The following is a 12,741-nucleotide window of genomic DNA, read 5'->3' as shown; positions in this document are numbered from 1 at the left end:
CTAGTTAGATTAGAAAGGTATTGTTAACATTGGAACCTGAAGGTGAATTTAAAAAAGACTAAGATTATTGTCTTCACCAAGGGAGGTAGATTACCAAAGAATTGTTTCTTGTTGCTTAATGGTAATGTAATTGAAATTGTTATGTCATATTGTTATTTAGGTATAGTGGTAAGTACAGCTGGCACCTTCAAGGCCAACAACAAACATCTAAGAAACAAGGGTCTAAAAGCTTTGTTTAGTATCAGGCAATCACTTGACAAAGCCGATTGCCCACTAGCTGTTAAAAACAAGCTTTTCGACTCTTGTATTAAACCTATATTACTTTATGGGTCCGAAATATGGGGAACTCTCAAAAGTCCCAAAAATTGTCCCATTGAATCTGTACACCTAAAACATTGTAAATATTCACTCAATATCCCCAAAACAGCTAGTAATCTCGCAGCACAGGCAGAACTAGGGAGGTACCCCATTCATCTGGAGGCCTCCCTAAATACCATCAAGTATTTCATTCGACTTAGCAAGAATGTGCCAGCTGACAGCCTTCAAGCAGATGCTCTCTTGTGCCAAATGGATTTAGAAGCATCAGGTGCTAAATGTTGGGCCTCTGATGTACGCAACACTCTAGAGAAATGTGGCTATGCTTTCGTCTGGCAAAACGCCCAGTCAACAATCTCAAGTACACCTCAAATTATTTCATCAATCTATCAACGTTTAAAAGATATTTATTTCCAGACCTTTCTATCTGAAATCCACAACGATAAAAGAGTTGCGACTGCAAAAAACAAACTACGAACATACAGACTATTAAAACAATATTATAAAGAAGAAGAATATCTGAAGATTGCCAATGTACGCCACAGATCTACCATCACAAAACTAAGAATCAGTTGCCACAAATTACGAATCCAATCAGGAAGACATAACCACACTCCTCTAGAGCAAAGAATATGCCAATTTTGTAGTTTAGGGAAAGTAGAAGATGATGTACATTTTACTATGGATTGTCCTTTGTATGATAGCGATAGGAACATTTTATTTGACTATGTGTTAAGTAAATATCCCCACTTTAGACACTTGTACAGTAAAGAGAAATTTATTATATTCCTGACAGCTTTTGATAAACCAACTCTAACCAACCATACAGCTAGCTACATTTATGCAATTACCAAGAAGCGAGAGGAAGTCGAATGTCATAGAATAGATTAGACGCACATCTGCATATATAGATGTGTATGATTGTTTCCATTGTTACATATATGTGATTCTTACCGTGTGACCTGTACTTAGCCCAGTGGGGCAAAAATGTGCAATAAAGGTCTTCATTCATTCATTCAGTAATACAGAATGGCTGTATCTGAATTCTGGTTGTGTACTGTTGGAGAAACCCATGATACAAACAGGCTCCTTCCCTCCCCTACTGTCGCTGGCCTGATATGGGTAGTAACGTACCAGTCAATCATATTTCCCAATTCCACAGGCTCACACACATGCAGCTGCCTTTGGGCTGATATCAAGCGTATCTCACAGGGGCCTTGACATAGCTACTGTAAATTCAGTTATTGCTGCAGGAACATACTTTTGAATTTGAAGCAGAAGGGCAAAGGAGATTTTCAGTATTTTGAGTTAGCAGTCTGTAGTACAGTAGCAATACAGTACATTGGAAATGCATACTGCAGTGTAACTCATGAGCTCATGGTTCAAATTGCATGTAGTTGGTAACTGCGAGATACCAGTGCAACCCTGGGTAGGTCATCTCAATTGGGCCATGGAATGATATATAGGAATGTTAAAACAATAGAACTCTATCTACCCATCAAATAATTGAAATTCTTGTTCCTGAAAGACTTTAAAAGTTACATAAAAACACATCTTACTAGCATTATCATTTTTCAATCCCAAGCCAAGATAAGCATTTTCTTTTACCACATGACCATGGCACACAATAGCGCCATATAACACTAAACCAATATGGGTGTGGTATAGTAAAAATCATAAATTATAAAAGGACCCTCCAATGTTAACATACGTAAGAGTGAACAACTACAATGAAAAGTGATCCCTAATTAGTAATTTGTTTCAAAAAGACTTGATCAGCTTCTGTCATTACCTTTAAAAGAAAAAAAATAATAATGAAGAAAGAATAGGACAAAAGAATAATATATGAGAAAGAGTAATTGTTTAGTCTCAGACTGGAAAATAAGGCAGAAAAGGGAGATTTATTTCTTTTGACCTGAAATAAGTTGTGTCCACTGTTCTCGTTGTAACTGTTGGTATCACTGATACATCTACATGCAACAGACCAATTAGTTACTGTAAATCTAGAAACTTATAGTCAGTTTTATTTTTGCAGTTTTCGCAATTGTTTCCAATGAGTTACTCCTATACTAGAGAACTGTTTCAACCACGAATCTGAAACACTGTGAACAACTCTTTCCCTCTTGCTGCAAATTACATGTGTAAAACCATAGTGAAAGTACATGTATGTGAATTTGCAGTACTTTCCTTCCACATGTTTACCATATGCAAGATCCTTTATTGACATACTACTGATACCAGTGCTTGAGTTTTATTTGCCCAAACCAAATCCCGTCTCCCTAACCTGGTTGTGTGTGAATATATTCTTTAAAAACCAATGGTTGAAAAAAAATATCATCTTTCCAAGGAGGTTTTACGGACAATTTCACTTTAGAGCGCTGACAATGACATCATATGGCAAACATGTATATCATATGTACATGTGTGCATGCATGTTTAGGTGAATTCCAAGCATACTGACATTCTTGATGGGGAGGATATAAGTAACAAAATGCAGGGTGGGCAAGCAAGCGTACAATTCTAAAATGTCTGGTTAAACTAGCTTTTAGATCATTTGAAGGCATAATAGCAATGAAGACGTTATAACTTAGATGGGGGCAATTTTACTCTGGTCTAAAAGTTATCTCTACAATGGTATAACAGCCAATGTGACTTGTAGTTTTTTAATTTCATGAGGCTGAGAGTTAGAAGTGAAAAATATTTGGATTAATGTACCTATACATAGAGTCTACTAGTCAATCTATATAATGTGAAAAAAACAAATTTACAGAAAAAGTTAATGTTATGTATACATCATGTATTAGTGATTCAAATTGAAATCACCAGTTACAAAGGCCCCATCCTGTGCATGCACCTGTCACCATAGCAACAAGCCACACCCTTGCACCTGTCCATGGACCAGGTCACATCCCAGGGGGTTTGTTGACCCAGATAACAATCTTTACTATGGGGCATGGTCAAATATCCAGGCCCTCTGCTAAACTACTCCTCTCCCTCTCCCTCTGACTCTTCAAACAACAAAACTGGACAAAGTCTGAGTACTGTAAAGCTTGAAGTGGTGGTTTCATTTGTGAACTCTCTGATGCGATATCACGACACTGCAAAAATATGTTTCAAGTAACACAAAAGTAACATCAACATTACTAGAGAGGATGCAAACTTTCTCCCTTCTTCCTAGATAAAGCCTATCTGAATACTACTACCCCAAAATCATGACCGTATCTCTTCCAGAACGTGCAACGATGCAAAAACTTCAAGCTTTGCAGCTGTATCAAGGAAAGCCTACATTTCTATGTTAGATAAAGCCTTTTCCTCATACCATAGCAATCCATTGACTTACATGTATACTACGTAACGTGACGTTAACCACAAGCAAAGTTATACTACCAAAACCTTCTTGGTGAACATAATTAAATGTAGCTCTTAAGTCTAGACCGACATGTAATTTATTGGTCCCCAGTACCCTGGTGTGCCTTGCACCTGTGAGCCTGTAATGTATACATAAGGTGTGAAGTTTGGGTAATGATGTTTGGACTGAACGCTTTCTGGCTCATGACAAAAGCTTTCTCGACATCAACACATTTGGGGAATGGGGAAGTACGCTCTGGGAAGAAAAATCTAGGGCATTCTATGGACAAGTAAACTCATTAATGCAGTAAATTTGTAATGGTTTCACCATGAGTTAAACTTGAAAAAAGGGTGAGGGAAGTGCAGAATTATATTTCTTGGTATTTAGAGCCATTTAAAACAGCCACCTATTCCCTACGTTTTCAGCATTCTAATTTTCTTGCCCAGGTACGGAGAAAATTTGACGCAAGGAGTCATACAGTTCTATCAAAAATGTGTAATCATATTCCAATAGAAAGCCACATTATGACAGTAATGCTTTCTATCTTGATCTTGAGAGACAAGAGAAATAAATTAGACAAATGAATAGACGGATGGACAGAGAGAGTCATGTTCATACGAGCAACCAGCATGACCAGATGATCAGAAACAGTAATCTCCAAGCAGATCCTACAATGGCATAAGAATAGTACCAAACTGGCCAAGGAGTGTAGTCAGCCAAAAGGTGTACATTTGCCCGGTAGCCAAACACACTCCTAGGCAGGCTACACTCCTCTGCCAGCTTTTGATACTATCTTATGCTACCGTATGATCTGCTTGGAGATTACAGAAACAGCACAATAAGTACATGTACCACAAAACAGACCATAGCTTAAACCAGACCTGGTCATGTACAAATATACTGTAGTGACTCTGTTGGGTACCATGAAAGGCTGTCAGCTACACCTGCTCCCTCAAGATCAAATGTCAGCCTCTATGATACAAACACAAAGAAAAGCATCAGAAATGTTGAAAGCAAACATTCATACTGCAGCTGTTTTTAGTAGATATTGGCACTTCTCACACTAACATTCGTTTTTGGTGACTAGATTTATTCCACAGATGTGCTTCATTCATGTATGTTGGCAAGCAATCTATAGTATATAACGCTTACAAGTACAAGTACATGTATGTTGTAAGGGGATGAGTGAGTGAGTGAGTGAGTGAGTGAGTGAGTGAGTGAGTGAGTGAGTGAGTGAGTGAGTGAGTGAGTGAGTGAGTGAGTGAGTGAGTGAGTGAGAATGTGATTGAACAGTGATGTCAGTTACATGGTTAGCAGGGAAGAAACTTAAGTCCATAGACAAATGCTAAACTGCACAATTTTCACAAGAAAATTCCAGTTCGAATACTGATATATAAGCAGATAAGCCAAACCTTTCTGTTATACATGTATGGGCTTAAGAGTAATCAGCCACAAATTTAGATCCTCAGACTCCATTTTCTGCCAAGATTAAACTTGAGCAGGGTAAGGTTAAAACAACTCTAACTATCAACAAACATCCACACACTTCTAGTTCTAGGGGTCCTGGAAGAATGCCAGCTACGTGCATACCTTTATCCCACCTGCGACCTTTTGGTTAAATCCAAAGGTCTTGAAGATTTAAATGTACTCAACAACCTTGACATCATTAAGTGCAAAGGAAATAGCAGGAGGATGGAGCACTTGTGCCTGGGCTTGGACTAGCTCCGGGCACTGCATATACACTAGGTAATCACTCTCTTTGTAACTGCAACATGAAGAGAAAGCAGCTTACTGAAATGTATGGTGGAAAAACTAGGAGCTTTTGGCCACAATACACAATTTAAGCTGGAAGAACAATTACTTGTTGGAATGGAAAAGACTTTTGCGATAGATTTTTATAGGCAAAGGACTTGTACAATTTTTGAATCGCCATTCAGATAATAATAATAGTTTGGAAGTTTGGAATATTGCCAGACACCTGAGCTCTTCTGAACTCCGCTTCACTGTCATGCATGTATATATAAAGGAAATGAAAGCTCAGCTTTGAATACAGAAATGTGACCTAATAAGAAAGAAATGTTATGAATCACGCTGCAGTTAGAAATTGTGGGCTACAATATGGACTATGACACTGTGGACTGAAATTTCTTTCCAGAAGCAAATATTTTGATGGTACATAATCTATGCACTGTTTGTTCTCAAAAGGAAGTTTTACGTGAGCTGCAATAATAGGTTCCAAAACAGCTGCCTTGTTCGCTGTGACGTCATAGAAGAAGTTTAACTTGCAGCAGGAATCAAGAACTGGAATGATTTGTGAGGTTGATGTTTGTATTTCCTCTATGTCCATTGATTACCGGTAATACTTATCAGCGTGTATGTAGTCAGGAAACTGTTACATTTCAGTGTTGTTTTAGTGTGTTTACTAAAAATTTACTTTTAAGTGCTATAACACTTAAGAATATTAACATGCATCTACGATTCATACAAGTATTACAAGGCTAAATGTGTCAAGCCAAATTCACATCTCTATACATGTTTATCATTGGTCAATGGCCTGCTAAATGATCTGATATTGTAGAGTAAAAACCTTGATCACCTGTGTGTGACATAATTACATATCATCTCATGGTATCATCAACGATTTGTGGGTCACTAGGACAAACAGATAGGAAAGAAAATATCATAATCACAATGTGAAAAGAAATTGGAATACACTGTACATTACAATTTCTTGTACGGGCCAATTTTCCATGCATGTCTTCTTTGACACTATTCAAACAACACTGTATTATAACTACAAAAATGACAGTACAATTTGTAGGCTCAATGAGGCTTGCTAATATGCTTCTATCTGAATTATCAATCTGAATGAAAGCTTGACAGAATCATGTTTGTATTAGGATCCTTAAGATACATTTATGATCACAAGCACAGAAAAACTACTTGTTCAACTTGTGCTATAAAATTGAATATGTATGTACTAAAACCTTAGTGACCACCTTTGCATAAGCATCACCTAACTATGTTATGTATATCGTGGCCACTTTTTGATGGACTGTAAGATCACCTTTCCCACTGACCCAAGCATTAAGAATACTGCCTAGTGACTACTGGCGTGCTGTGACCATTCTATTCACGTCTCTTGAGTAGTCACTACAGACAAGTTTGATGTTCTTCCCAATAACAGATGACAGGATACATTCTCATAGTGTTCCCTACTGTCCTCACGGACTATAACTTCTAAAACGACACCTTCTAAGGTCAAGGTAGAAGCAGCCACTAGCAATCCATCTCTGCCTGACAACCAGTTCCAAATGAAAGTAACTACATTCATCAACTTGTAATACTGGAGGCTGCAACAGCTGAGTAAGCAAAGATTTGACGTATTGTTCCATGATTTCCTAGATTAAGAACAATGCTGGAGGTGGGTGTATGTTAAAACCATACAATTGCATTTTGTATCATATTCAAGACATCAATGTGGCACAAATTTAATTTTGGATCAGTACCCAGTGGAAAGGAGGCTCCCTAACCCTCCAGGTTTAGGTTATTAATGACACTATATACAGACTGGGTTCAAAGTAGGGACCTACTGGTATTAAAACGTTATGATCAACAAAAGATAAGCGGCCCTTCTGACCAAAACATCTCATGTATTATCAGTTTAACAACTTTTTTTTTTAAAGTTGTTAAAAAAAAGTACATGTATGCCTGCATTTGTTACTCAGAATCTTGATTGTCTAAATCCTGTCATCACCAATCAGGGCTCGAAATACTGGGTGCATGTGCACCCAGGTGCACCCAAAATTGGAACTGTGCACCCAATTATTTTCTGTGGGTGCACAGGGTGCACCCAAATATTTTCTTAGGTATTTGTATGTAAAGATATCAAAGTATACCAGTATATAACATATTCTTGACATGTAAGTTAGAATGTCTGTCATGGTACTTGTTTAAAAATTTGATTGCTTGTAACTAAGTTTTATTATTCAAGTTATTGCTTAAATTTAAGTGGTGCACCCAAATTTTTTTTAGTGCACCCAATTTTTTAAGCTGGGTGCACCAGTGCACCTAATCCCAAAAATGAATTTCGAGCCCTGCCAATTTTAAGCTACTTACAAGCACATGAACAAAAAACTTTATCTCCAGGCAGATGTTGGGGTAGGCCATAGATATATTTTGCCGCCACTTTTTTCAGAGGATGCAGTTTCATACAGAAAAGGGCAGCGAGGAAAATGCAATGATTCAGTCAGTGTACCTTTAACATCTGCTTGGAAGTTGAGTAAAATATAGTTGAAAATTGGGTTCACTTAACCTTGAAGGATAAACATGAACTTTTGAGCCTTATCCTTAATTAAATCTAAAACATAGGCAGTCTCCTAACAGAGAGCTCTTTGTTTTTCAACAAACTTTAAGATAACTTAGATCCCAGCTGTAATACTTAGGTACTAGCAACAAGCAACCATGCTAACAGCTGTCACATTCAAACACTTGAGAAACAATCATCAAATATCCCATTCTTAGATATTCAGCTGTTTCTTTAGAAAACCTAAGAAAATTACAAGATAGCAAAGACCAAATAGACGGGGGAAAGCATGGTATATAAGTTATAACTATAAGACATCAAATACTGTGCATACATGAATCTAGAACAGGTATTTATGCTTCTCACTTTTTTTCCTAGAACAGTGTTTTTACACCAGAATACTTTTGTATTGCCATGGGGAAAACCCAAAATTGGCCCTCAAAAATCATCGAGAAACACACAATGCATGGCATCTAGAAAAATCATTAAAAACATGTAACGTTACATGATGTAGAAGGAATCTTCTTTGACCTTGACATTGGCCACAATTAACCAGCTACAACTGCAAGACTAAGAAAACAAAATAGCACACAGATACCCTACAGTATTGCCCCCCTCCCCCATTCCTGCAACATCTAACATTGCAGTGTCTTTGAAATTGTTAAATGAAACAGAGATTGTTCATCCTCTCCAAACCTGTACCAAAGCAGTCCTTTTTCATGTCTTTCTTTATGACAGTTCTGACATGCAGCTGTATTTCTTTATAGAATTACTTGAAATGGCTCCGCAATCAAACTAAACAAATGTTCTATTTCATTTTTACTCAACAAGTCAATGTGTTGATACATTCACTACATACTGGCAAAGGTATCATAAGTTAAATGGCAATGTTGTTTTTTTTCTGAAAAAAAAATTGTTTAAACTTTTCAATTCTATAATGTAATGTTACACTTTAAAGTTAACGTTATATGTATGGGCTTACATCTGTAGTGATGTTACCTACGTTAGGGTCAAAACACCTGCTTGGAATTTCTAGACTACATAGAATTATAAATTGGTCAAGGTGTACAAGTTGGGGAGAGATTATTTCATCTGAAAATATAGATGGCGACATGCAATAAAAAAATCCATTCACAGTTTGTGTTTCAGTTGGTAAACAACACACATAAACTTTCTAACAACGGTACAGTTGATTTGGGTGATAGTTCCATCGTAATCATTTGAAATTAACAACTGATTCATTTCAAAATGGATTTCGTTCTTTTATATCTACTGACGTTATCCACATCAGATAGAATTGACATTTGCGGAAACAACAAGTTTAACTTTTTAAACCTTTGTGCTATACACCTGCATTGTCCTCCAATTAGGGTATGACAATAAAATAGAAGCCATACTGCAACAAAACATAAACTCTTAATATGAAGCAAAGATAACATATATCATCACTATTTATAGAATTAGATAACATCTCCAATAAAAGTCAACGATGCTGTCCTAGAAACCCAAATTTCCTTAAAAAAGTAATAACTAATATGCAAGAAAATAACAGCAAAGTATCCTATTTCAACCTAAAAAAACTCTTCCTGTGAATGTACAAAATTCCTTTCTAATGCCAATGTAATGTAATTTCAATGTTTATATTGCACATAATATGACCCCGAAATGTAACAATGACAATGAAAACTGCTGACATCATTTTACGATGGTGTCGTCTATAATCATGCATCTGTGTTATAATATCAACATTCTGTATTAGCCCTAACCAACATATCATTTTGTATATTGAGAGGCATATTAATCAGTGATATGATATGATAAATTCCAGGGACATAGAGACAGGTTCATGGAGACTATTTTGGTTTCATATAGAATGTTTTGATGGCAAAAATAGCTGAAACTTCTGATAAATGGGGGTACTTTTGACCTGTATTCCGAGGTACAGTCATATCTATGAATCAAAACATATAAAGGCGTAAGCTGAAGAATCTGTGTGGCGATTTTTGATCATTTTGGAGCACAATTATGGCATATTTTTGGAATATTATTAGACAATGTCATTTCAGAAGAGGTCATTTTGACTGGCCAATTCAGACAAATATAGCCCTATTTGTGTCCCAAATCGGTGACACAACCCACAATATTTGAATTCAATATTTTCTAAGGATGTCTAAGTGTCATATTTTCCATCATACCACCTGATAGCGTTAATAAACATGCGGGAAAACAGTCACAAAATTGAGGAATTTACAGGAAATGAAACCAGCAAACGCAGAAGCTGCCCCCCTCCCACCCTTGGAGACGTCCCCCGCCTTATCAGCGACACCTACCGAAGAAAAGCCACAAAATGGACGGTATCATACCTCATTTTTGCCCGAGAAACACCCAGGAAGAATTTCAGGCTGATCTGACCAGCCCAGGCTATGTTTGTGCACCCAACTATGCATACAATTTGCGGTGGGGAGGGACGGGGGCCCCCCGAACAAAGCACAATCTGTCGACGGCCCCATCTGCTGCCCCGCACCGAGAGGAATTACGGACCGATAGGATCCATTTTCTCGGGCAGATTTGCCCCACTTGTGACCACATATCTGGCCTACCTTTCCTGGGTAGATTTCCCTACGTTTGTTGAGGATATGTAGGAGAATACTGGCTGCGTCTCGGGCGGATGGCTGGGCGCAGAAGGAACAGGAAATTGCGGGGAATTTGGGGCGCCCCGAAAATAAAATCCACCCCGAAATGCGCACGGCACAGACACCATGTTACACCGAGGAGGTAATATTCAGCACTTACATGGGCCATGTTGGACTAGAGTTGCCTCGGTCATGTGGAAATCGTGCTGAATTCGGGCGGTTTGGCGGCCTGTGGTACTGGCAAAACCACGGACGAAGCTATGGCCGCCGAGCTGAGCGATCAAAGGCCCGGGAGTCGCCCCCTACATAATCAACCCTGGCCAGATTGAATGACACACCAGACAACAGCCCTCGGCTCACTACCACATTTGTGTGCGCAGTTTGCTAGCTACAGGGGCCGCGAAGCGCTGAGAAAATCACAAGTTTATTGTAGATCAGTCCATACTTTAACATTCGAGCAAAATCTTTGCTCTTTCTCCTTCCGTTTGTGGAGATTTTGAGGAAAAAGTCGGTAAAACAACAACATCAAGGGTAGAAAATCATTCGCCATTTTAGCCAGACTCCAACTTCACGTGATAATTGCGGGGCGGTTTCCTCCATGCTGATTGGTCAGAGGTGCAATTAATTTATTTAGCCCTGTGCTCTGATTGGTCAATCGATTCCCAGGATGGTAACCGATCTCAAGTGGTTTCCAGGCACAGCAGCTCGTGCAGAATTGCAATCCATCGCTCCAGGCTCAACAATATTCACTGCACCTACAAAGCTTGCTATCTTTCTCCCAAATTTACCAACTTGCACTCCTAGGTTGTAGCTAACTCCATTTTCTATCAGTGTAGAAGATATGACTCATTGCCATTTAAATTCCTGGCTCCGACAGCTTCGCTGCATTGTGGGTAATAGTTTTTCGCGCCCCACCCCGATATCCAATGTCAAACCCTATACATTTGTATAAAATCCCTTATCAAGGAGGTTAAAAAGAACTCCTTGATACTATCGATTAAAGATTGTGCTTGTCAAGTTCTCAAATCACATATCTATTGCGGTTGCATATAAGGCGCACCCGAAACAGGAAATGTTACTTTTCTGATGTGAAAAAAAAAAAAAAACTTTCAGACTTTACTAATCTTTTGAAACATTTTAGCAATTTTGGAGCGCGTTAACAGTTGTGATGTACCGGTTTGCCAAAGACTATTTTCGTCCTCACGTCGTTGCCATCTGAGACCGCCCTTGATACTCTGCTTACTATAACAGACATGGCGTGTTTCTAGAAGTTCATGAAAAAAATAAGATACAGGTTTAGTTGACTTGATTGACCATGTCAAGCTATACGTTAGTACTAGCAAAAGAAAGAAAGAAAAAGAGGAAAGAAAGATGAAGAAAGACGGGAAAAGAAAGAAGAAAAGAGGAAAAGTAAGATGGTTACACGTTGAAAGATCGAATAAGAAACGGGAATGAGAGAACAAATCTACATGTAGTTACGATCTGCGACCTGTATACCAGTAGATAGTAGACATATATATGGAGAGAGAGATATGAGGGATATTACTTATGGAATGACTGATTTCGTCCTGTATGTTGCTTTAAGACGTTTCGTTACGTAAACTATATAGCTTACATTATACGATTTTGTTATTCATTTCACGCCTCCTTCACTCTTGTTTTGTCCCCTTCCTTTCCTTCTGTTCTTTTCCTATCTCTCTCGCTCCATTGAAATTATTCTCCGCTTCTGTCTGTTTTTACTGATTTTTAGTCGCACAGCACAGACTATAAACCGCTTGTAAATGCCTTGAAAAGTTCTTTCAGAACCTTTTCGATGTGTTCGACCAAGGAGCTTTTATCAGTGATAAAAGCTCCTTAGATTTCCTTAGTTCGACTGTACTTGATAGTGGTGATTGGAGAGACCCCTAGCAACCCCGTCAGAATTGCAGCCAGTGGTGTACGAGCGGTATTAAAATGGCGTACGTGTGGGATGTGCCCGAGCTTTGGTTTATCCTTGCATATATATAACTGAAGCCTCAACAACCCTAGTGTGAGAAAATGATACACTGTAGAAACGCGTCATGTCCATTCCACGAATTTAGCGCGCGTGCTAGGTAACAGAAAATTGGCGCCAGCCCGGCCTGGCATTTGCGTCACTT

General features: G+C 38.3%; 1 protein-coding gene across 6 annotated transcripts in view; it reads right to left on the bottom strand.

Moving 5' to 3' along the window:
- The window catches only part of LOC118403189 (INO80 complex subunit D-like), a 34,845-nt gene extending 23,354 nt beyond the window's left edge, over positions 1 to 11,491 (bottom strand). The window contains exons 1-2 of one of the 6 annotated variants that reach the window (XM_035801755.1): positions 10,764 to 11,491; positions 4,587 to 4,636 (exon numbers count right to left, since the gene is read on the bottom strand). Coding sequence is in view for 1 of the 6 variants with exons in the window: in XM_035801754.1 (XP_035657647.1) it covers positions 10,764 to 10,797 (34 nt within the window). In the remaining 5 variants the exon portion in view is untranslated. The other 5 variants (XM_035801756.1, XM_035801757.1, XM_035801754.1 and 2 more) reach the window with 5 other exon arrangements.
- Between the last annotated feature and the right edge of the window lie 1,250 nt (positions 11,492 to 12,741).

Source organism: Branchiostoma floridae, chromosome 16, assembly GCF_000003815.2.
Source record: "Branchiostoma floridae strain S238N-H82 chromosome 16, Bfl_VNyyK, whole genome shotgun sequence".
NCBI classification, from domain to species: domain Eukaryota; kingdom Metazoa; phylum Chordata; class Leptocardii; order Amphioxiformes; family Branchiostomatidae; genus Branchiostoma; species Branchiostoma floridae.
The sequence above is the reverse complement of the archived record's forward strand: the minus strand, read 5'-3'. Positions and strand labels throughout refer to the sequence as shown.